Here is a 25,432-nt window from a genome sequence, read left to right as displayed (position 1 = left end):
CCCGGCACCCGCCGTCCCCCGCGCGAAGAGCCTCCGGGACCCTCGGGGGTCTGCGGGGGACGCCGAGTGGCGCGGGGACGGCGCGGGCCCGGGCTGGGCGGAGCGGGCGTCCCCCCCACGGCCCGGCCGGTGGAAGGCTCGGGTAGCCGCGGCTCCGAGTGGCCGCGGCGGTGGGCTGTGCCGGAGTCTCCTCCCTTTGGCCAGGCTGCAGGTTGGTGGCGGGAGGAGGGGACGGCTGCGGGCGCGGGGAGGGGGCGACGAGCCGCGGGGGCCATGGCGGAGCCAGGAAGCCCGGAGCCCGAGACTCGGGTAACTGCCGCGGCGTGGCGCTGGTCTTTCTGGAGGGGGTAGGGAGTGGCTCTAGGGGTGCGCGGCGCGGGGCTCCGGCACGGGACCTGAGCGGAGGAAGGGGCGCAGTCTAGGAGGGAAGGCGCGCCGCTACGTTGGCACTAAGGATGACTGTCCGCTTGGGGCGGCCTGCTGGGTTGGAGGGTCGTGGCGAGTGGCGGGTGGGGAGCCTTTAGTGGAGGCGGGGTGACCTGGTGCCACCAGAGAGGGTGGGAGGGAGGCAGGGCACAGAGATGAGACCCCGCTGATCCAGAGGCCCCAGGAAGAGACGCTAGCCAAGAACTTGCTAGTGGGTGAAAGGAACTAACATTGTCACGGCCTGCTTGGTGTGGCACTTTGCTAGGTACTCGCGTGGTGTCACTTAGTTCCCACAGTAACCCTGCGGAGTAGGCCAGAAACTTACTTAGACTGGAAGAGCGAGTTGCTGGAGGACACACCCAGAGTTGAGGCCCCGCCTGATCCCAGGTCTGACGGCCACGTGATACCGGCTGCCTTTGTTTACCTGGCTCTTCCCTGATGCCTTATGTTTTTTTAAAAATTGCCTGTTTTTAACTTAGTCAGTTTAATCGTAAGTTGATGTAATTCAATGTTTAATAATAGCTATGTTTAACGACCAGTTGGCAACATTTCTGAAAAGCTCATCATTGGCTCTTGCAAGCTGCAGGACGCCATTGCTCCTCCTCAGCTTTTGCTAGCCGGGGTGGGGATGCTTTCCTTGTTCCCCAACCCCGCCTTTTTTTTTTTTTTTTTTTTTTTTTTTTTTTTTTTTTTTTGACAGGGTCTGGTTCTGTGGCCCAGACTGGAGTGTAGTGGTCCATCTCAGCTCACTGCAACCTCCGCCTCCCAGGCTCAAGCAGTCCTCTTACCTCAGCCTCCCAAGTAGGTGGGACCACAGGCATGTGCCACTATGCCTGGCTAATTTTTAAATTTTTGGTAGAGATGAGGTTTTGCCATGTTGTCCAGGCTGGTCTTGAACGCTTGGGCTCAAGCAATCTGCCAGTCTCGGCTCCCAAAGTGCTGCGATTATAGGCATGAGCCACCATCCCTGACCTCATCCCCCTTTAAAAAAAAAAAAAAAAAAAAGGTTTTGTTCTAAAATGCTCACAGCATTCCTCAAAGCCTAGTGTCTGGCGGTGGGGGGGAGAGGGTGGGCAGAAGGGACCAGGCTGGGGAGGTCCTAGAGGAGCACCCAAGCTCTGCTCCTCGAGGGGTAACCGAGATCCCGCCTGGGGCTCATGCTTGCCTCAGTGCAGCTGTGTACCCTCCTGAGTCTGGGGCGGTTATGTCCTGGGGTTCTCCACTCCTAGGGCACCCCACCCCTTACAGTGATCCTGGCTCTGGAATCACACAGGCACCCCTCCACCCCTCCCTGACACCTACAACCTGTCCTCACACCCTCCTCTATGGCCCACAGTCCTTTGTGAGAACCGCCAATCAAGCAGGGACAGTGGGGCAGGGTGACCTCAGGCCTCTGAAGTCCCAGCGAGCCCTGACATTCTCAGATTTTAGATTTACTGCTGTCAGTTCCAGGGCCACCAATGAGAGTAACAATAGAATCAATAATGCCGTTTTATTAAACTGTTTTTAATGATTATTAAGAGCAGCCAGATGTAATGCATGATGGTGGCCCCTCTACATTCATTGTTTAATCTTGGCTCTAAGAGGTGAGGGTTGGAAGCTCCATTATAAGGAACAGAAACCACCCAGAGGCCCTACCTGCCCACCATCGCACACCAGTTAAGCCGTGGAATGGGGTTTACATTGACTTTGGGGGCTCTCTGACTCCCAAACCAGGGCTCTTTCTAAGTGGATGATTGGGTGGGGAAAACAAGGATCCTCAAGAGTGGGAGACAGTGTTGCGGGGAGCCCAGGGGCTGCCGCGGTGCCCACAGTTGGGTTCCTTAGGAAGGAACCTGAAGCATGCGCCCGCACAGCGCCCCCTAGCCGTGGTGTAACACAGAAACAGGGATCCCTCCTTAGCCAAAGATCAAGCTGAAGCTTTCGGGACCCCTGGAAAAGTCAGGCTAGTCTGGACTTCCTCTTCATCCAGGAAGCCTTCCCGCCTCTTCTGCTGCCACCCTCGGCTGGCATAGGGACCCCTCTATGCTCAGTGCTGAACTCGAAACTGTCCTCAATTTCACTGTCTCGCCTGCATCCTGCCTTTCCCCCGCCCCCCCAGGGCTTGGCAAAGGCCAGAGTGCCTCAGTGTATGGCAGGGCCTGACCGTGTGGGTGGGGTGCGTTCCTAAAAGTCAGCTGCGGCGACTGTGGAGTTGGGCACAGAGTGTCACCCTATGAACTCATTAGGCCCTGATCATCACGGCACCTGGGGCTGGGGCAGTCTAGCTTGAGGAGTCAAATTCTGACTGCAAATCCTGAGGCTGCTTTCTGTGACCAAGGACAAGGAACTTGTTCTTCTAACTGCCAGTTGCCTCATTCATAAAGCAGGCAGCCTAATACCTGCCCAAGGCTGTGGTGTCTAACACGTGACCTGGCTCACAGAGACACTCAGTCCACACATTGCTCTACTTGCCCCCTTCATTTGGCTGGCAGGACTGCCTGCAGTGGGTGTCAAGGATAGGTGAGGGCTGACCTGCAGCCCGAATTCCACACACCCAGCCGTGTGCCTTGGTGGGGGCTCAGCCTCTGCCTGGCAGAAGGGGCCCTTTCCTCTCACCTGCACAATGGCACCTGTGGACTAGTGGCTTCCTAGCACAAAGGGTTTAAAGCATTTGGAAAGTCAACACCCAGGAAGGCTGTGGGTCGGCCTGGCATAGTGCGCTGGTGAGCTGGTGCACTGTCAGCCACTGGCATACAGGAAAGATGGAGAGGGGAGGGAGGGAGGTGCAAAGTCACTGTCGCTGCTGCTAGACAGAGACAGATGAAAGAGAGAACCCAGGCTAGACGGGCCAAACCTGGCCTCACCAGACTCCCAGAGCCTGTACAGGGTGTGTGGCTGAGAAGCCCAGATTCTGGTGCCAGACTGCCTAGTGAGAAGCCTGGCACAACCGGGTCAGGTTAGAGCACTTTTTTTTTTTTTTTTTTTTTTGAGATGGAGTTTTGCTTTTGTCACCCAGGCTGGATTACAATTGTGCAATCTCGGCTCACTGCAACTTCTGCCTCTTGGGTTCAAGCAATTCTCCTGCCTCAGCCTCTGGAGTAGATGGGATTACAGATGCCAGACACTAAGCCTGGCTAATTTTTGTACTTTTAGCAGAGACGAGGTTTCACCATGTTGGCCAGGCTAGTCTCGAACTTCTGACCTCAGGTGATCTGCCTGCATCAGCCCCCTCAAAGTGCTGGGATTACAGGCATGAGCCACCACATGAGGCCAGGTTGGTGCACTTCTGTGAGCCTGAGTGTCCTCCTTGAAACGGGGACAATAATACCAAGCCTCTTAAGGTCACTCATTCCACACATACTGGAGGGTCTACTACTGTGTCAGACATTGTTCTAGGGTATTCTTAGGATTTAGTGGTACCCAGCAAGAACTCAGGAAATTCCAGCTACTGTTCCTATTAGGCGGCCAATATAAATGCTTGATGAGTGAATGAATGACTTCCATCTGGGACTTGGTAGCAAATAAAGCCGAGCTGCGTCTTAGGGAGGGGTGGAGACTTTGCCCCTGCTTGCCTTGAAGCCAGCCGGGCCTTGCCTCTAGGATAGCTCCGCCCGCAGTTGGAGGTGAGGGGCGAGGCCTGGGCTCTCCAGGAGGTCATGGGCATGAGGTCACTCGGAGTTTGTGTGCTTGTGTTTATCCGAGGCCTGGCAGAGGGAGGCCCCTGGCTACCCACCTCTGTGCCCGGGTTCGCCACCGCTGGTTTCTGCGGGTGTTCTCTGGACTCTGCCCTGCACGGGCCCCACCTCCCGCGCCGGCACACTCGCCCTTGCCCCAGCGCGGCCTCTCCCTGCTTCCCTCCTGACATCCTCCCTGTCGCCCAGGCCCGCAGCCCGAGTCTCGCCGCCATGGCCTCGCCGCAGCTCTTCCGCGCGCTGGTGTCGGCACAGTGGGTGGCCGAGGCGCTGCGGACCCCTCACGCTGGGCAGCCGGTGCAGCTGCTGGATGCCTCCTGGTACCTGCCGAAACTGGGGCGCGACGCGCGACGCGAGTTCGAGGAGCGCCACATCCCGGGCGCCGCCTTCTTCGACATCGACCAGTGCAGCGACCGCACCTCGCCCTACGACCACATGCTGCCCCGCGCCGAGCACTTCGCGGAGTACGCGGGCCGCCTGGGCGTGGGCGCGGCCACCCACGTCGTGATCTACGACGGCAGCGACCAAGGCCTCTACTCCGCCCCGCGCGTCTGGTGGATGTTCCGCGCCTTCGGCCACCGAGCGGTGTCACTGCTGGACGGCGGCCTCCGCCACTGGCTGCGCCAGGACCTCCCGCTCAGCTCCGGCAAGAGCCACCCTGCGCCCGCCGCGTTCACCGCTCGGCTGGACCCCGCCTTCATCAAGACCTATGAGGACATCAAGGAGAACCTGGAATCCCGGCGCTTCCAGGTGGTGGACTGCCGAGCCGCCGGCAGGTTCCGCGGCACCGAGCCGGAGCCCCGAGACGGTAACGCGGGGGAACCGGGCGGGACGTGGCCGGGCACGGCGTCGGGGGCGTGGCCTGCGCCTAGGGCAGTGCCTGGTCTTGAATCCTCCTTTATTATTTAAATGTATCTTGTTTTCATTTCCTTTCCTTTTTTCTGGACTTCCCTTCCCTCCTTTACCCCTTTTCCCTTCCCTTTCCTTCTTTCACGGGGGTCTGCTCTACCGCCCAGGCTGGATTGCAGGGGCACAACCATGCCTCATTGCAACCTCAGGCGGGCTCCGGTGACCCTCCCCCCTCAGTCTGACCTTGCCTTTAAAGGCCGCTGCCGAAGGTGGGGAGGAGATTTGACTCCCACTGGCCTCACGGGCTCTATTTGTTAAGCAGAGCAAGAACACCGGCCCCATCCCTTCCTGTGCTTTGAGCAGTGGCTCTCCCTAGCTCGTTGAAAGCGTTGCCCAAGCAGCTCTCACTCGAACACTAGAGATGGGGGGGGGGGGGGTCACTGTAGAATGTGGGGTGGCAGGCCCCAGTGTGAGAGAAAAACCCAGAGGGTTGGTGCCGATCAGGGCTATCCATGCCCCTGAGGATGGGGGAGTGAGGGCGGAGTCAGGGCTGCATATAACGAAAGTCTCTCCCAGGGGCCAAGACCTGGAGAGCAGAGGGTGGAAGGGGATACTGACCTCAGCATGGCAGAGCCTTCTGCCTGTGGCCTGGGTTTCCTCAGGAAGGCCATGGGAAAGCTCTGTATAACGTGAGGAGGGGTCCCCACAAAGTAGGCTGGTCAGTGGTGACGCTGCTGTGAGTCTTTCAAACATGCCATGTTAGTAGATACTGTCATCACACAGAGGAGGGAATGGAGCCTTGCCCAAGGTCTCAAGAAATATCCCAGCTGGGATTCAGACTCCGGAGCCCACGCACGCAACAGCTGTGAGCAGCCAGGAACGCCCCAGCCCTTTCTTTCTCTTGTGCTCTCAAGGGTGCAAGAAACTGGCCACTGTCGCTAGGGAGCTCTCTGAATAGCACTCTCTTGCCCGCAGATTGGGTTTGGAGCTGCTTGGGCTCACCGTGGTCCAGCATTGTTTTGGGTGGCCTGAGGGCAAGGACTGTCCCTGCTCTTCAAGCATCCTGAAGACTAGCTCAGTACCTGGCACAGAGTCCATGTGCCAGAGAGGCCTGGTGAATTCAGAAGGTCCCTGTCACATGGAATCCTGCAAAGCAATGTTGATGTTAGTGGAACCATAGAAAACAGCTGACATCCAACCATTTTTGAACCTACACAGGTCAGTTTCATGTGGTTCCGCCTAATGGGAGCACTACCTTGATCCTGTTGGGTTCTCGATCTCAGCCCCAGGGGGTTGAGCAACGCAGGGCAGCTAGCTGGCGGTGCCAGACCCGGATTCAGACCCCTGCCACGTTTACGTGGGCTTTGTGACACATGATGGGTCACTTTTGTGTGTGTGTGTTTTGTTGTTGTTGTTTTGATTTTTGAGACAGAGTTTTGCTCTGTCACGCAGGCTGGAGTGCAGTGGCACAATCTCAGCTCACTGCAACCTCCGCCTCCTGGGTTCAAGCGGTTCTCCTGCCTCAGCCTCCCAAGTAGCTGGGATTACAGGCATGGGCCACCACACCTGGCTCATTTTGTATTATTAGCAGAGACGGGAGTTTTCCATGTTGGTCAGGCTGGTCTTGAACTCCTGACCTCAGGTGATCCTCCCGCCTTGGCCTCCCAAAGTGCTGGGATTACAGGCGTGAACCACCGCGCCCGGCCTACAAGATGGGCCATCTAATCTCTCTGAACCGCAGCTTCTGCCTCTGCAAACTGGGAGCAGTAACACGGAGCACAAAGACATGGTAGGGGCAAAGGTGAGCAAGTGTGTAAAATGCTCAGCTCCAGGTTTGCACACACAGGTGTGCTGCACACCAGAGTGTCCCCAACGCTTATCTTGGTCACACCCACTCATCTGTAGAATGGCAGGTGATACACGCCTAGCAGGCTTGTGTCAAAACAAAGTAAGCTCACTGCAGCTGGGTCCGTGATGAGTTCACTGTCGTCATTCCCACTCCACAGCCTGAGGCCTGGCCAAGTACACCTGTGATGTGCCACACCAGTCCAGCAGGCAGGGGGACACAGGCTTTGCTTGGTGGAGTTCAAGGTATAGGGACATCCCTCCCTCTACAGTCACCACCCTGGGTTGAGAGATCTTCTTCCTTGCCCTCGGCTGGTCTCTATGTGATATCTGACCAAGCCCAGTTTCTGCGTCTGTTAAGCGGGATGCATGATCCATTCCAGCCTCTCCACAGACTCGGGAGTGCTGTCTATATGCCAAGGTCTGAGAATAGATCCGTTACATGGGTCAGCAGCTGCCCATAGGGGTAGCACTTCACTGTGGAGGGAACCCAAGGCAGAAGCCGGCCGGGAGTCTGGATGGCTCAGATTGGAATCAGTAGTAGTGAAAGTTTATTTTGCTGCAAATCTCAGTCCTGCCTGAAAATGGGAATATTAGTAACCCCTGCTTCAAGGTGGGATGGTGGAAACAAAAAACACCCAGGAGTCTGCAGAGGCGTGGGCCTTTTCCCATCCCGCTCTTTCTGCTACAATCGAAATGATCTTTTGAAAATGGCAATCAGCAGGGCTCAGTGGCTCACACCTGTAATCTCAGCACGTTGGGAGGCCGACGTGGGTGGATTACAAGGTCAGGAGTTCGAGACCAGCCTGGCCTCTATGGTGAAACCCCCATCTCTACTAAAAATACAAAAATTAGCCGAGTATGGTGGCAGGTGCCTGTAGTCTCAGCTACTTGGGAGGCTGAGGCAGGAGAATCGCTTGAGCCCAGGAGGCGGAGGTTGCAGTGAGCTGAGATCACATCACTGCACTCTAGCCTGGGTGACAGATCAAGACTGTCTCAAAAAAAAAAAAAAAAAAAAAAAGGAAGTCTAGGTTGAACAAGGTGGCTCACTTTGGGAGGGGGAGGTGGGAGGATCCCTTGAGCCCAGGAGTTCAAGACCAACCTGGGCATGATGCCTAGACCCCATCTCAATTTAAAAAAAAAAAAAAGTAACAGTAAAAATGGAAGACTGATTTCCCCTTGCAGTCAGGTGAAAGCCCTCAAGTCTTACTCCAGGCCTGCTAAGGCGTTCCCATCCCCTTCGGCTTCCTCTCAGGCCCTCTGCCTCCCCACTGTCTGGGCTTTCTCTACAATGACCTTTAACCCCTCCAAGCAACAGGTGGTTCCCTTACCTCTCAGATTCCCTCTGCCTGGGATACTCTAGGCCCCATCCACCCAGACCCCTTTATGTAACCGAATCCTACTCACCCTTCAGGGCATTCTCAGAGAAACTTCCTCTACCCTCTGAGCCCCCAGCCAGTGTGGCGTGATGGTGGGCAGGATGGGCTGCCCTGGGGTGGCGTGATGGTGGGCAGGATGGGCTGCCCTGGGTTTAACTCTTCCCTGCCCTCGCTAGCTTGCTCAAGCTAGTCTTTTTTTTTTTTTTTTTGAGATGGAGGCTTGCTCTCTTGCCAGGCTGAAATACAGTGGTGCGATCTCAGCTCACTGCAACCTCCACCTCCCAGGTTCAATCAGTTCTCCTTCCTTAGCCTCCTGAGCAGCTGGGACTATAGGTGCCCACCACCATGCCCAGCTAATTTTTGTATTTTTAGTAGAGACGGTGTTTCACCATGTTGACCAGGATGGTCTAGATTTCTGACCTCATGATCTGCCTGCCTTGTCCTCCCAAAGTGCTGGGATTACAGGCGTGAGTCACCACGCCTGGCTGCATGAAGTACCCTTTGTGCTTCATTCTCCTCGTTTGTACAAAAGAGAGGATAATCATTTCTTTCCCATGGAATTTTGGGGTGGATTAAAGAAGAAACTATAGCAGACAGGCTCCACATGGTGCCCGGCACAACATAAGCATTCAATAACATCAGCTATTGGCCGGGCAAGGTGGCTTACTCCTATAATCTCAGCACTTTGGGAGGCCAAGGCAGAAGGATTGCTTGAGGCCAGGAATTCAAGACCATCCTGAGCAACATAGTGAGACCCCATCTCTACAAAAACCAAATTAAGCCGGGTGTGGTGCTCACGCCTGTAATCCCAGCACTTTGGGAGGCTGAGATGGGTGGATCACATGAGGTCAGGAGTTCAAGACCAGCTAGCTAACATGGTGAAATTCCATCTCTACTAAAAATACCAAAATTAGCTGGGTGTGGTGGTTCGTGCCGGTAATCCCAGCTACTCAGGAAGCTGACACAGGGGAATCGCTTGAACCCAGGAGGTGGAGGTTGCAGTGAGCCAAGACTGTACCATTGCAATCCAGCCTGGGCAACAAGAGCAAAACTCCATCTCAAATAAATAACTGAGCACAGTGGCATGTTCATGTAGTCCCAGCCCCTTGGGGGGAAGCTGAGGCAGGACGACTGCTCAAGCCCAGGAGGCTGAGGCTACAGTGAGCCACGATCATGCTATTGCACTTCAGCCTGGGCAGCAGAGTGAGACCCCATCTCAGTAATAAGAATGCCAACTATTGCTATTCCTGGCACTATTTTTTATGACATGCCCCAGGCCACCCAGTAGGACATTTTTGGAACACCCATCATACTTGTAATCATTCAGTTGCCTGTCTGCCCTGCCAGATTAAAACTCCTTGCCTACTGCACGTTCTAGCTAGGCAGGGGTCTTGTTTATTGCTTTGCTGCTCCTAGGGTACATAGTCAGGAAACCTTGGGAGCCAATTCTTAGGTTCAAAGTTCAGTCAGTAATTTGCTAGATGCGTTGGCCTTAGGTGGTACTTAACCTCAGCATCACCATGTATAAAATGGGGACTCCTCTAAACAGTGCTCAACTTTCATGGTTGTGAGAATTTTTATTTTGTTTTGTTTTTGAGACAGAGTTTCACTCTTGTTGCCCAGGTTGGAGTGCAGTGGCGCGATCTCAGCTCATTGCAACCTCTGCCTCCTGGGTTCAAGCCATTCCCCTGCCTCAGCCTCCCAAGTAGCTGGGATTCCAGGCATGCTGTAATTACCTCCCAAATTACCACCACGGCCAGCTAATTTTGTATTTTTAGTAGAGATGGGGTTTCTCCATGTTGGTCAGGCTGGTCTTGAACTCCCGACCCCAGGTGATCCACCCGCTTTGGCCTCCCAAAGTGCTAGGATTACAGGCATGAGCCATGGTGCCCAGCTGGTTGTGAGAATTAAATGAGATGGTGGATATAAAGGACTTAGCACCATGCTTGCATGTGACGCTGTCACTACCTCGGCACCACAAATATGAAGCACCATTCATGGCATCCTTCTATCTGTCCCTTTCTCCCTGCTCCCCTGCTGCAGGCATTGAACCTGGCCACATCCCGGGGACCGTGAACATCCCCTTTACGGAATTCCTGACCCAGGAGGGGCTGGAGAAGAGTCCTGAGGAGATCCGCCATCTGTTCCAGGAGAAGAACGTGGACCTGTCCAAGCCACTAGTGGCCACATGTGGCTCTGGCGTCACAGCCTGCCATGCGGCGCTAGGAGCCTACCTCTGCGGCAAGCCTGACGTGCCCATCTATGATGGCTCCTGGGTAGAATGGTACATGCGTGCCCGGCCTGAGGATGTCATCTCAGAGGGCCGGGGGAAGACCCACTGAGGCTGGGCAGGACACAGGCAAGCTCGGGTGATGCCAGCCTCCAGCAATGCCCGGCCTGGTAGCTCTGGCTCTGCTTTAACTGAGAGAGTCTTTCTTCATTCAGCTCAAGTGGCTTTTGGGGTGACATCCCAGAGGCCAGAAATTCCATTGACTTGTTGGCTGCCAGTGGGGGCTGGAGGAAAGGCGGGGCAAGCACTGGAAGAGAGAGGCCGAAACTCTGAGCTGCCCATGTGCTGCTCAGCTGGGGCCCCACCTCTTTTCTGTTTTATTTTTGAGGAAATAAAACAACCAAGTGCTAAATCCTTGTAGCTCTGGGGCTGCCTCAGTTTCCCTAAGGAGTCAGGGGTTCCATCATGTCCAGCAAAGGTCACTCTGGGGAGCCTGAGGGTCTTCAGGATCCTGTCTCTGCCTTCCAAGAGGTGCTGGGGCCTCAGTGCTCTCCACTCCTGTGACCGGGCTAGCCCCTAGCAAGCTGTTCCTCACCCCGTAATCCTGGGAGTCTCCCTTCTGGCATCTGGGCTATTTAACGTGGATTTTGCCATGACAAGTCTGTGGTCCCACCCAAAGCTGCTCCCTCACAGGTAAACAGCACCTCTTCTTTCCAGAAGGAGATGGGTCCAGAGCTTAAAGGGAGGCTGCGTTATGCCAAGGAGGAATGTCCCAGCCCAGCTGGGATGTTCTAAGGAAGGGCTGAGCTGGTCCGAATTGGAGGAAAACCTGGCTCTAAACTCTGGAACAGAGGCTCACCCTTGAAGGCTGGTCTCTGCAATTCCTGGAGTGGGTGGTCCCAGGGAGTTTGATTCTTTCTGCTCAAGGAGAGCCTCTCTCCTTATTTCCCAAGGGTAGGGGCTCCATCCTCCTTGCCCTGGAGTTATCCTGTGTGCAGAGGTGGATGCAGGTGTCTGAGAAGGCCCCAAATTCCCCCTTACTCAGCACGACCTGGATCGCCCCTCCCCGTCTTTCCAGCCCCCAAGCACAGGCACCACCATCTCGGCATCGCAGGCGCCGTGTCCTGCCCATCAGTACTGGGGAGAACTTGAAGTGACCTTGTCGGCCCTTCCTTTGGAAACAAGACCAGAGAGGGGCAGCGACTTACCAAGGTCACACTGTGAATTTATGAAGATCCAGGGCCAGATCCAGATGCCCTGACTCAGTTTACTCCTCTTTTCCCCTGACTCTATGCCCTCAACTTCCCTCTGTGGTTGAGTCATTTCCCAAGTCTGCAGGGACAGGAGAAAACAGGGCACAGAACCTTGGTTTTATAAGTAAGAGCTCTAAAGTAACTCCCAACCTCCCTGAGATCAGTTTCCTCCCCCGCAAAATGGGAACTGTGTGCTTAAGAAGAAAAGAATCTGATGAGAGCCTTTCTGACAGTCCATTGCATGGTCGCTGTTTTCTACAGTGGGGGTTCTCAGCCTCAGCACTGCCGACATTTGCTGGATGATTCCTTGTCACGGGGGCCGCCCTCTGTTGGGGGATGCTTGGCAGTGTTTCTGGCCTCTGCCCACTAGATGCCAGTAGCACTGCCCAATATGATAACCGGCAGTCTCCAGATGTGGCCAGATGTCCCCTGGGGTGGGGGGGATCGCCCCCAGTTAAAAACCACTGCTCTAGGGGCAAATAACATAATTGACCACTGCAGTCAGGAAGAATGTAGATGGGGAACCCCAACATGGAGGGGCTCCCCGACGCCCCATCATAAGCACCTTCCCCGAGAAGCTGAAGTGAAGCATTTTAGACACTCCCTCCTTTCTGGCCGGTCTCAGACAAGCCTTCTTTTTTCTTCCAGGAATGGGCCCACCCCTTGGAGGAGACAAGTTTGTCAGCCAGCATGTGAGGTTCTTGATCCAGTTTTCTCTTTCTCTCTACACAAGGCTGCCTGACCTCAGACATGCTGCCAAGACTCTGCAGCTTCCGTTTCTTTCCCCTCCCCACCAGAAATGGAGTCTTGCTCTGTCACCCAGGCTGGAGTGCAATGGCACGATCTCGGCTCACTGCAACCTCTGCCTCCCGGGTTCAAGCGATTCTCCTGCCTCAGCCTCCTGAGTAGCTGGGATTATGGGTGCCTGCCACCGTGCCCAGTTAATTTTTGTATTTTTAGTAGAGACGGGGTTTCACCATGTTTGCCAGGCTGGTCTCAAACTCCTGAGCTCGTGATCCACCCTCCTTGGTCTCCCTAAGTGCTGGGACACCATGCCCAGCCCCGTTTCTTCATCTTTAAAATGGGCATAATAGTACCTTCCTGGCCAGCACAGTGGCTCACTCCTACAACCTTTGGGAGGCATAGGCAGGAGGATCACTTGAACTCAGGAGTTCAAGACCAGCCTGGACAACATACTGAGACTTCATCTCTATACAAAAATTTTAAAAAGATGAGCTGGGCAGAGTGGCGTGCCCCTGTAGTCACAGCTACTTGGGAGTCTGAGGTGGGAGGATTGCTTGAGCCCAGGACATCAAGGCTGCAGTGAGCTGTGATTACGCCACTGCACTCCAGCCTAGGAGACAAAGTGAAATCCTATCTCAAAACAAAACAAAAACAAAAACAAAAAAACCTTCCTTACCAGTATGAGGATTACATGAAATAATCCGTAGAAACTGTTTTGCTTGGTGCCAGAGTAAACATCAAGTGTTTCTTTCCATAAGTTTTAAAAAGGAGTTTTACTTAGCAGTATTTCTGGCATTGAAGGAGAGTGACAGATAGAACCATGTTCCAGCCCTCTCAAAGCTTCCAAACTAGGAAGGAGAAAGTAATCCTTTAGAGTACATTTCCAGAGGGAAGGAGGTACTGTGAAATGATCTATTTCACAACAGACTCATTTTACAAGGGAGAAAACAAGCTCAGAGAGGTTCAGTGACTTGCCTCAGGGCACACAGCCGTGCGCTAGAGGAACCTAACTGGAGTTAGAATTCTCAGGGGAGGAGTTTGTCCAGTGGATCTTGCCTGCGGTTATTTCCCAGATTCCAGGATCAAGGCGAGAACAGGCACATGTGAGAAGCTCAGGGAAGACGGCCACATGTTTCTCAGCTCCACAGGGAAAACCTGGGCCGTGACATTTAATCAGCGGGTTTGGGTTAGGTGCTGTTTCGCTACCCCAGTCCAATCTCCAGTGAGAAGACGGAGGCTGATCCCAACCCAGGTTTTTTTTCTCCAGGAAGGTCTTCCTTGAGCCTGGACAGGCTCTGAGTTGACCTGCTCAGAGGTGGGAGATCTGGCCACACCATTCTAGGACTCGCAGAGCTTCAGTGTAACTTTGCAGCCGGGCGCGGTGGCTCACGCCTGTAATCCCAGCACTTTGGGAGGCTGAGGCAGACGGATCACCTGAGGTCAGGAGTTCGAGACCAGCCTGGCCAACGTGGAGAAACCCTGTCTCTACAAAAAATACAAAAAATTAGCCAGGCATTGCAGCGGTCAACTGTAATCCCAGCTACGCAGGAGGCTGAGGCAAGAGAATCGCTTGAACCAGGGAGTGGGAGGTTGCAGTGAGCTGAGATTGCGCCACTGCACTCCAGCCTGGGTGACAGAGTGGGACTCTGTCTCAAAAACAAAAACAAAAAACTTTTGCAGGAATTTGTTAGGAATGGTCTAGACACACACCCTCCCCGAGTTCAGCCCTGCTTCCTGCAAGCCTGAGCTCCTGGAATAATTAACCACTCGCTGCAGGGTCCTGGCCTCTGCCAGGGCCTGCCCCACCCACCCTGTGTGTTCGAGTCGAGAACTTGCAACACTGAGCAACAAGGATGATGAAATTTTTGTCCACTTGGCAAATAAATATTTGCTTGGCGCCCCCTCTGTGGCAGGAACAGTTGGAAATGCGTTTCCAACCTTGCCTAACCAGCTGCGCTGGAATGTTTCCACTTCCTGGGTCATTGCCTCCAGGGATCAAAGCCCCCATCCGCACAGTGGGCTGACTATGGATCCATGAGGTGACCCCGTCCTGGGGCTGTGGAATCAGCTTTGCACCAGACCTCAGAAGGTCTGTGTTCCAGAACCTTCCTGTTGGGACCTCAGTCTTCTCATCTGAAAAATAGGAGCAAACTCAGCTCTGCCATGTCCAGTGTGGGTGTCAGGTGTCACACCTACTGGAACAACCTCAGCTATATCAGCACAATGAAGCTTTATTATTTTTAACTCTTGGAGGCTGAATCACTTGGGGGAAGATGAAATGTTCAGGTTAACGCAAAGTGTTATTTTAAGCACCTGAATTTTTAGCCTATTAATCTGTTAGAGGTGGAACATGGCAGGCTGACCTTGCCTGAACCCCCAGGGGTCTTTGTTTGATCCCTTTGATTGCACAGTGATAGCTGCAGAGGCTGCTTGCCCCTAAATGGTTAGGTCTTTGGGGTTCTCAGGTCCTTGATACTGAATCCTAGCTGACTGGCCTTCTGGTTAACCGTTCGTGTTTTCTGGAGTCTCACTCAGCCTGCTTCAAGGTGAGCACACTCTCTAGATAATGCCACCCTCCCGACGGCTTCAACCACTGTGCTGAGCCAGTGACTCTGGAATTAGGACCTCCCGAAACCAGATTCCGCCTGAACCCAGATCCCTGAGTCCTGCCCTGACAGGCCCCAGCCCTGCTCCTCTACCTAAGTCCCCTGTCTCAACGTGCATGGGCCACCACCCATGCGTGGGTCACCCAGGCCCAGACCTGGCAGCAAGTGATCTGAGACTCTGCCCCACTTACCCACAGCCGGTCAGACCTCCACCTCTACTCCCACTGCCTTGGTCCAGGACCCCCACCCAGCCCACCCCCAACACTCAGCCTGTCTCATCCATTCATTCCAGGGCACTTCCTAGGGGCAGGCCCTGGGGTGGCAGGATCTGGGGGCATGGAGGATAAAGACCAGCCTGGAGTGGGGGCATGAGCCTAATGGGAAGGGACAGGCACGGACCCCAGCAACAGTGTGACCAGGAGTATCTGCGAGGCAGGAACACAGAGCTCCACCATGGTTTGAGGGGCTGGTCTGGGTCTGAGGGGCACCTCCGCACCCTCGCACAGTCCCTTTGATGAATTCCCTGGACTGTGCCCCCTCGCTCCAGGGAGCGAAGCAGCAGGGGACAGTTCAAAGGGTAGGCTCTGAAGCACCCTGACCTCGTCCTCCCTGGCAGAGGGACCTGGATTTCCTCATCTGTAATGTGGAGATAATCTGCTTTTGAGGGTTACTGTGAGGATGAAATGATTTGAATCATACAGAGCACCAAGAGCAGAAGCTGGCCCAATAAGCACCAAATCCATGGGTTGGTTTGTTTGTTCTGAGACTGAGTCTCACTCTATCACCCAGGCTAGAGGGCAGTGGCATGATCTCAGCTCATTGTAACCTCCACTTCCCAGTTTCAAGTGATTCTTGTAACTCAGCCTCCCAAGTAGCTGGGATTACAGGTGCGTACCACCACATCCAGCTAATTGTTGTATTTTTAGTAGAGGCAGGGTTTCACCATGTTGGCCAGGCTGGTCTCAAACTCCTGACCTCAAGTGATCTGCCCACCTCGGCCTGCCAAAGTGCTAGGATTAGAGGAGTGGGCCATTGCACCTGACCGTCATGTTGCATTGTTACCGTTACTGATCTGTCTTGCACCTACCTCACCTGCCTCCCTTGGCTGGGCTGTAAACCCTTGACAGGATCACATATCTTATTCATGTTGCTTGTCCTGGCACCAGCACAGCAACTGACATGGATGGGGTTGTTGGCTCAGAAAACGTTGCCCTAAAATATGGCTCTCTGACATGAAGCAGCCTCGAGGTCATTCTGGCCTCCCTGCCTCCTTCTCTGAATCCTCTGTCTCTTCCAAAGTGCAGGATGAGTTTCTTTATCTACCTAGAAACTGGACCTGCCAAAGAGGAACACAGTTACTTTCCCTGGAATATCATTAGCCAGAAGTTAAAACTCATATCCCAGAGGATATGAGATTGAACATTAAACACCACACCTAGAGCCCAGACATACTTCATCCCAAACCATTATCTGCTTTCTTTCCCGTTCAATTTCCAAAGAAATTATTTATTATCATCTGAACATTGGACTCATTCATTTCCCACAAAAAACCATTGACTGTCCTTCAAATTGCCACGTGTCCCTCATCTCTCCTTCCCCCATGAAGAAGGGCATGTGCCCTTGTAAAGCCACCGGGTTGCTGGGGAAGCGTTCTGTGACTCCCTCACGCTCTGCATGTTGGAATCAATTTAGACTTTTCTCCAGTTAATCTTCCCTTTGTCTGTTGATTCTCAGCGAACCTTCACGGGGAGAAAGGGAAGCTTTCCCTTTGTCTCTGCAGGGGCCAATGAGTGTTTGACATATACGCAAATACACTGTCCGGGCTGAGAGACGCCTTAATGATCCTTCCTGCTTACTGTTTCCATGGGCCGGAGAGGATGCTAAGTGCCTTGCTTCCATTTGCTCTAACAATCCAGAGAAATGGGTGTTATTATGCTCCGTTTTCCAAGTGAGAGCGTAGACAAGGCATAGACTTGCCTAAAACGGCAGGCGAGGTTAGATCTGGGGCTGGGCTCTGAATCCCGGACGGAATGACCACAGGGCTTTTTGTCCACTACAAGCCAGAATTGAGGAGGGGATCACAGAAGCGGGAGCAGGCTTCTCTCTGGGTGGGGCGGTGTCATAAGCCCCTTAAAACACATAAGCATGTATGCACACGCACACACATACACACAAACATACATGTTCAACACACACATGTACACAAACACACACATGTTCACGCCTTTGTACACAGGTGAACAGAACAACTAAAGGCTAATTTACTTGCCTGGGCTAGATGTGTGCCCTTTGATATGTCTCTCCAGGAGCTTTTTGTTTTTGTTTTTGTTTTGAGATAGAATTTTGTCTTGTTGCCCAGGCTAGAGTGCAATGGCGCGATCTCGGCTCACTGCAACCTCCACCTCCGGGGTTCAAGCAATTCTCCTGCCTCGGCCTCCCAAGTAGCTGGGATTACAGGCATGTGTCACCAAGTCCGGCTACTTTTGTATTTTTAGTAGAGACAGGGTTTCTCCACGTTGGTCAGGCTGGTCTCAAACTCCGGACCTCAGGTGATCCGCCTGCCTCAGCCTCCCAAAGTGCTGGGATTACAGGCATGAGTCACTGGGCTCGGCCATCCAGGACTCTGCTTTTTCAATGCTGCCTGATTGACTTCAAAATAAAACCAAGGCCAGGCATGGTAGCTCATGCTTTTAGTGACAGCACTTTTGGAGTCCCAGGCAGGAGGATTGCTTGAGGCCAGGAATTTGAGATCAGCCTGGGCAACATAGTGAGGGTCTAGCTCTACAAAAATATAAATTAGCTGGGCATGGTGGCGCACACCTGTAGTCCAAGCTACTTTGGAGGCTGAAGCAGGAGGATCACTGGAGCCCAGGAGGAGTTCAAGGCTGCAGTGAGCCATGACTACAGCCCTGCACTCCAGCCTGGACAACACAGCAAGACCCTGTCTCTCAAAATAAATAAATGAAAGGAAAATAAAAGCAAGAAAGCATGTGAATATGAATTTTATTCACCTTGGTTTATTTCTTTTCCGGAGGTGAGGTGCCTTTCTCACCTTCTACAGCATGGCAGGTAAATGCCCATCCTCTAAACTGCGGAAAGCGAATCAGGGTAGAAATTCAGTACCAGGCTGTGCTTGCTTTTCCGATGGCTGGAGCTACGCAAGTGGGAATGAGGAGCTGATTCTAGGGGAGGAGAGATGCATGATGGGCAGGGACAGGTAGAAACCACTAGAGACAAGAGCCGATGTGGTCTGGCTGGGAGCTCCAGGCCAGGAGGAGTGTCTCTAAGAGCAGAGCCAGAGCCCCCGAGGGCGGTGTGCGTCCTCCAGCGTGCCCCACCCTCACGTTACCTGCTTGTTCACCATGCCCCTGGCTCTGAGACATCTCTGGCTGCCTGGTTGCCTTTTCTTGGCCCTATACTTATGTCCAGCCTCAACTATCTTGACTCGATGGCCCTTGGCATGCCCCACTGAAGCGTCTGTTCCGGCCAAGCCAGCTTCCACCTGGACTTGCACCCCAGCCTCCCAAGCTAGCCTTTTCCTCCTTATTTATCAGGCTGAAGCAAGCAGTGGGGAAAAGAGAAACCACGTGGAGAGGGGATGCGTTCGACTGTGCAGGGAGGACTCCAATACCCTGCCTGGAGGCGTGGCTAGCGTTTGGCCAGGGGTCAGCTGAGGCACGGGCCTGGGGCTTGAGCCCCCTGGGGAGGAGATAGGGCAGGATGGTCAACCTGAGGTGAACAGAAAGCAGTTTTGGAACTGAGGTCCTTCCAGTGCAGCCCTGGAGGGGAGAAGCAGGAAGGAGAACGGGAGACAGAGCCAAAGCCTTGGAGCAGGGGTGGGGTGGGAAGCCCTGGAATCTGCAGCTTGCCTGGTCTGGCCATTGCACAGGAGGTGCGGGCATATGAGGCTGGCCGGCAGGTTCCGCGCTGGGGCAACAGATCGCAACAGAGAGTGAGGCTGAGTATCATTGCCCTAAGCCACCTGCTCGCCATTCGAGGCAGCAGAGTCCAAACAGGAGCTGCAGGAACTGGGTTCTGAATTATCACCACACACAATCCTTTATGTTCCAACCCATTCTGCTGCTTTCAAAACAAATTTGGCCGTAAGACATATTTATTAAAGACCCCAAAATAAAATAGCAGAAGAGGCAATTAGAAGAAGTTGTGAATTCACTGTTCCGAAATAACAGGGTGTGTTTTGTTTCTTGTTTGTTTGTTGAGACAGAGCCTCACTCTGTCGCCGGGCTGGAGTGCAGTGGTACGAGCTCAGCTCACTGCAACCTCTGCCTCCTGTGTTCCAGTGATTCTCCTGCCTCAGCCTCCCAAGTAGCTGGGATTACAGACTCGTGCCACCACACCCAGCTATTTTTTGTATTTTTTAGTAGAAACAGGGTTTCACCATGCCAGCCAGGATGGTCTCAATCTCCTGACCTCGTGATCCGCCCTCCTCCACCTCCCAAAGGGCTGGGATTACAGGCGTGAGCCACCGTGCCTGGACAAATAACTGTTTTTAAAATAAATAAATAAATAATCGTTTGAGGAGACAACAGCTGTACTCTGAATAAATCTGAAAAGGTGCCAAAGGATTCAGAGGAGTCTCCCTCCCAGCCCAGCCCCAGTGAGTCAATTCTTTCCTCCCAAACACTATGTCAGTTTCCCGTGTATCATCAGAGATGATTTGCACATCTAAAATAAAGCACATATATGTGTGTATATATTGTACATATTGCCTCTCTCTTTTTTGTTTTCAGGTAATATGACAGTATACTTGAAAAACCCCAGAGAATTAATAATAAAAGTTACTCAAAACAATAAAAAAAAAATTAGTGAGGTATAAAATTAACATGTGGAAATCAGACTGGGCCTGGTGGCTCATGCCTGCAATCCTAGCACTTTGGGAGGCCGAGGTGGGCGGATCACTTGAGGTCAGGAGTTCAAGACCAGCCTGACCAACACGGCAAAACCCCATCTCTACTAAACACACAAAAACTTATTTGATCATGGTGGCACACTACAGGCATCCTAGCTACTCAGGAGGCTGAGGCACAAGAATCTCTTGAACCCAGGAGGTGGAGGTTGCAGTGAGCTGAGATCATGCCACTGCACTCCAGCCTGGGTAACGGTGAGACTCTGTCTAAAAAAAAAAAAAAAAAAAAATTAACATATGGAAATCAGTGTCCTCCATATACTCAAACAATAGCCTGTAGGGTGCAGTGGTTCACACGTATGATCCCAACACTTTGCAAGGCCAAGGTGGGTAGAACATGAGAGGACTGATTCAGCCCGCGAGTTCAAGACCAGCCTGGGCAAGAGTGCGACCTTGTCTCTACTCTTTTTAAAAAGAGAGAGAGAGAGACAGAGAGAGAGACAGAGAGAGAGACAGAGAGAATGTAATGATAGAGAAAAACCTCAGTTACAGTAGTAACAAAAAAGATTCAAAAGGATAAAAAAAGAAACTTACAAGAAATGTGCAAAGCCTATTTAGGATAGCTTTAAAATAACCTACTAAAAGACTCAGAAATAGGTTTGAACAAATGGAAGACAACCCTCGTCCTTGAATAGGACAACCCAACGTCATAAAATTGTCAGTTCTCCCTAATAGAGTTTAAAAATTTGACCCAACCACAGTAAAAATACCATTAAGCTTCTTTATTGGGGTAAAAATGCTGACCCAAGTTCACATGGAAAATCAAACATGCAGGAATAGCAGGAAAACTCTGAAGAAAAAAAAGCTTCGAAGGGTCTGACCCTTCAAGACTCTGACTCTGAAGACTCTAGTTAAAGCAGTGTGTGGTCTGTGCATGTATAGACAGACCAATGGACTAGAATAGCGAGTCCTGAAATAGTCTCAAGTACACAAGGAAACTTAGTGTATAATAAAGGCATCACAAACCACTGGGGCAAAAAGGGACTTTTTATTTTATTTTATTTTATTTTTTTTGCAATGGAGTTTCGCTCTGTCGCCAGGTTGGAGTGCAATGGTGCCATCTCAGCTCACTGCAACCTCCACCTCCCAGATTCAAGAAAGTCTCCTGCCTCAGCCTTCGGAGTAGCTGGGACTATAGGTGCGCATCACCATGTCCAGCTAATTTTTATATTTTTAGTAGAGATGGTGTTTCACCATGTTGGCCAGGCTGGTCTTGATCTCTTGACCTTGTGATCTGCCCGCCTTGGGCTCCCAAAGTGCTAGGATTACGGGTGTGAGCTGCCACGTCCAGCCCCGACTTCTTTTTTATATAAAAGACAGGGTCTCGCTCTGTCATCCAGGCTGGAGCACAGTGGTGTGATCACAGCTCACTGCAGCCTCAAACCCCTGGGCTCAAGCAATCCTCCTGCCTCAGCCTCCCAAGTAGCTAGAACTACAGGTGCGTGTCATCACACCCAGCTCCAAGTAACTCTCGAATGTGATATTTTGGCTGTTTGGACTACACACACTCCGGCAAAATACAAAACAAACAAACAAAAACTTCCAATAACAAATATTGAATTCTTCTTAATAGGTTTGCTTTTCACAATGTTATAGGTTACCAGTTATAAAATGAGGACTGGGCAAATAAGTAAGTGAATATATGAAAGATACGGGGGGCTGGGCGCAGTGGCTCACGCCTGTAATCCCAACACTTTGGGAGGCTGAGGCGGGCGGATCACCTGAGGTTGGGAGTTCGAGGCCAACCTGGCCAACATGGAGAAACCCTGTTTCTACTAAAAAGGGTAGATCACCTGAGGTCAGGAGTTTGAGACCAGCCTGGCCAACATGGTGAAATCCTGTCTCTACTACAAATACAAAAGTTAGCTGGGCATGGTGGCATGCATCTGTAGTCCCGGCTACTTGGAAGGCTGAGGCAGGAGAATCGCTTGAATCCAGGAGGCGGAGGTTGCAGTGAGCCAAGATGGCACCATTGCACTCCAGCCCGGGCAACAGAGTGAGACTCCATCTCAAAAAAAGAAAAAAGAAAATTCAAAGGGAAAGGCGTAACTGTACAGCTCAGAAACCTGGCAGACACCACCCTAATAAAATGATCAGCCCCAGCCCTGATCTCACCAGTAATGGGATAATGGACATCAGGTTCCTCAGATCTGCTGCCCTGGCGAGAACACAAACATTTCTATGGGAGTCCTGCCAAAATTTAGTCACGAGGAAATATCAGACAAACCACACTGAGGGTAATTCTACCAAAAAAAAGAAAAAAAAAATCCCTATACTCTTCAAAAATGCAAGAGAGAGAAACTGCCCCAGATCAAATGAGAACTAAAGAGACACGGCAAGGGAATACAGTGTGTCCTAGATGGGATCCCAGATGCTGTTAGCATTTTCTTTTCTTTCTTTTGCTGTAAAGGACATTAGTGAGACAAACGGAAGTTGGAAGAAATCTGTAGATAAGCTATGGTATGTATCAATATTCACTTCCTGACTTTGACTGTTGTCCTGGGGTTATGGAGAGAATGTCCTTGGTTTTCAGAAATCATGCTGAAGAGTTTAGGAGTGAAAGGTCATTAACTTTGCAGTTTACTTTTCTATTTATTTATTTTTATTTATTTTTTTTTTGAGATAGAGTCTCACTCTGTCTCCCAGGCTGGAGTGCGGTGGCACGATCCTGGCTCACTGCAACCTCCACCTCCCGGGTTCAAGCCAGTCTCCTGCCTCAACCTCCCTAGGAGCTGGGATTACAGGCCCCCATCACCACACCTGGCTAATTTTTGTATTTTTAGTAGAGACACGGTTTCACTGTGTTGGCCAAGCTGGTCTCGAACTCCTGACCTCAAGTGATCTGCCCACCTCGGCCTCCCATAGTGCTGGGATTACAGGCGTGAGCCACCTCGCCCAGCCCGGAGGATGCTTTCTCTAGAAGCAGGTGTTGGGGTGCTTTCCCACGGAGGAGGTGCATGGGGTGCCTCCCCTCTTGCAGGTTGAGTGAGAGGGCTTCAAGGAGGCCATCTGCAGAGCTTCACCTGTGTGTGCTGGACTCTGGGGTCTCCGAGGCTGGGAAGGCCCGTGCCTGGAGAAGCCTGCAGCCTGGCCAGCTGGTCCTTGCTGGGATCAGGAGGCACAGCTGTGCAGTAAGTCTTGTCAGGGCGGGGCCTGCCTGTAGGCTTTTCCGGACCCAGCTGAAAGCTGGCTGAAAGGAAAGGGCTTGGAGCTGTGCAGAGTGGGTCTTGGTGCGTGAGTGCAGAGAGGCTGGAAGTGGGGTTGGGGAGCGAGTGGATAGTGGAACCCAGTCAGCTGGTCCTTGAGTATTGTCCCAAGGGGCAAACCAGAGAAGACACCACCCAGGAAGAGACCTGTAGTAGGAGCTACTCCCAGCAATGGGGGCACCAAAGAACCCCCAAAACACCCTGCCAGAAACGAGCCAGCTTGAAACATCTCCAGCCATAGCAAAGCCACACCAGAGAACAAAGGACACCAGGCAAGCAAAACCTTTCCTGCCCTTCCTTCTACCTGCATTCCCGCTCCCACCGTGGAGGAAACAGAGGGAGCTGGAGGGTAGAAGGAGCTGGACAGAGGATGGGGCCAGGGGAGCGCAGAGCACTCCTTAGGTTCCTCCTCTGTAAAGTGAGGTCACGGCCACATCTCCCTGTAGGGTTAGGGTTAAAAGAGATCATCCGCCAAAGGGCTTGCTGCAGTGCCTGGCACATGGAAGTGTTCATAAACGCCCTCTGGCAGCAGAGGCAGAGTCCACGGGACCCAGGGGAACAGACAGTAGAACCCTGGTTCTGTGCACTCAAGCTGTGGAATTACATGTATTGGAGATGGAGAGACGTTGAGGCAGGAGGAGAGTCCTGGGGAGGGGAGGCTGGTTCGAGTCTGGAGGGATGTCATGGCCCCACGTCCGGACAGCTGAGCTTCTGCAAAAGGAACCAACAGCAGCAGACGCATGGGCGGGCAGGCGCCCCGGGGCTGCTGTCCAAGACACTCTCCAAGGACCTGGGCAGGTGGAGACACTCCCTGCTGGTGAAGAGGTGGCTCCAGCCACTCTCCTGCCCAGTCAGGTCAGGCTGGGAGCCCGCTGAGCCCCACCCTGCTGGCCGAAGGGAGGGGATCCCACGCCCAGGTGATCCAGCAGAGGCCAGAGGAGCCAACATCATTCCCACTCCCACTGCACCTTTGTGCAAATTAGAGAAGGCACCCCTTCCTCTAGTCATTCCCGCCCTTCCTTCTACCCACATCCCCACTCCCACCAGGGAAGAAACAGAGGTGGGGCAGAGGGCAGAAGGAGCTGGAGGAGAGGCTGGAGCCAGACATTTCCATGCCTGTCACAAGCGCTGGGCGTCATGAGTCAAGGTCCCAACCCGGAGCAGAGATTCAAACCCTGGGGCACGGGCCTATGCAAGCCTGATCTTATGCACGAACAGCTCTAGCTGGTCAGGAAACACTCTCTGATTGGATATGCTTGTTTCTCCCATCAAGTGACCTGCAAAGGTACAGGCTCAAAACCAAATAGCCCCACACCAAGGATAAGTAGCAGCACTGGCTTCCAGGCAGTGACAGGATTGAATTTGACATAAGGAACAGAAAAGGCTAATCAGAATGTTCTGCTGTGCTGAATCTGGGGAAGAGGAGAACTGAAACCAAAAAAGCCCAGCAGGGATGAATGATGTCTTAGTCATGAAACTGACAGCAGCTGTGAAATAAGCCACTTAGAAGTGAGGCAGGCTGCTGCTAAGCTGAGAAGGTTCAAAACAGGACTCGGTGATGTGCTCAGGTGAGAACTTCAGGATGCATCTTGTGTTCTTTCAGCTCTATCTGGAGCAGAAAAAAAAAAAATCTGAGCCATTCTAGGTCAGGAGGGGTTGGCAGGTGGAAGTGACAGCCATCCTGCTTTGGAGCTGGGATGATCTGGGTCTCCTTTCTTCCTGCCTTTCCCTCCAACCCCAGGAAGCAGGAGTTGGTGGGCTTGGTTCTCCCCTGACCAAAGAGAAATGGATGTTAAGGAGCAGCCTTTGCATCAGGCACTGACCTTGGGTCCAGACAATGATAGGCAGGGTGGGAGGACTGACCTCACCAAAACCAGTGTTCCCTGGTCTTCATATGGGGGGGTGGGTGCATGGGGAGTGCCCTCCATCTGTTAGCTCTTTAAATCCTCACAAGAACAGCTTGAGGTAAGCACTATGATTGTTCTTAACTTAGGGATGGGGAAAATGACTTTCAGAGAAATTAAGTGACTTTCCAAAAGTTACCCAGCTGATAAGCCATGAAGCCTCGGCTAGCATCCTTGTTTGGGGGCCTGTAGCCCTTAACCATATCTCTGTTCTGTTTCACTTTCAAGTGGAGTCCAGAGCCATATTAAAGTGTCGAATGGACCGGATGCGGTGGCTCGTGTCTGTAATCCCAGCACTTTGGAAGGCTGAGGTGGGATGATAGCCTGACGTCAGGAGTTGAAGACCAACCTAGCCAACGGAGTGAGACCCCATCTTAAAGAATGACAAT

The 25,432-nt window shown here is 52.7% G+C and overlaps 1 protein-coding gene across 2 annotated transcripts; it reads left to right on the top strand.

The window, feature by feature from the left end:
- The first annotated feature begins 131 nt into the window (after positions 1–131).
- Positions 132–10,815, top strand: MPST (mercaptopyruvate sulfurtransferase). 2 transcript variants are annotated; one of them, XM_039463028.2, is made up of 3 exons: positions 132–211; positions 4,290–4,908; positions 10,217–10,815. In XM_039463028.2, the coding sequence occupies exons 2-3, from the start codon at positions 4,314–4,316 to the stop codon at positions 10,513–10,515; spliced, it is 894 nt and encodes a 297-aa protein (XP_039318962.1). In that variant the 5' UTR covers positions 132–211; positions 4,290–4,313; the 3' UTR covers positions 10,516–10,815. The 2 variants fall into 2 exon arrangements, with proteins under 2 accessions (XP_039318962.1, XP_003932949.1); XM_003932900.3 differs by having other exon boundaries at positions 178–309.
- Positions 10,816–25,432: the final 14,617 nt, after the last annotated feature.

This window comes from Saimiri boliviensis, chromosome 21, assembly GCF_048565385.1.
Source record: "Saimiri boliviensis isolate mSaiBol1 chromosome 21, mSaiBol1.pri, whole genome shotgun sequence".
Classification (NCBI taxonomy): Eukaryota; Metazoa; Chordata; class Mammalia; order Primates; family Cebidae; genus Saimiri; species Saimiri boliviensis.
This window is presented reverse-complemented; position numbering and strand designations above follow the sequence as displayed.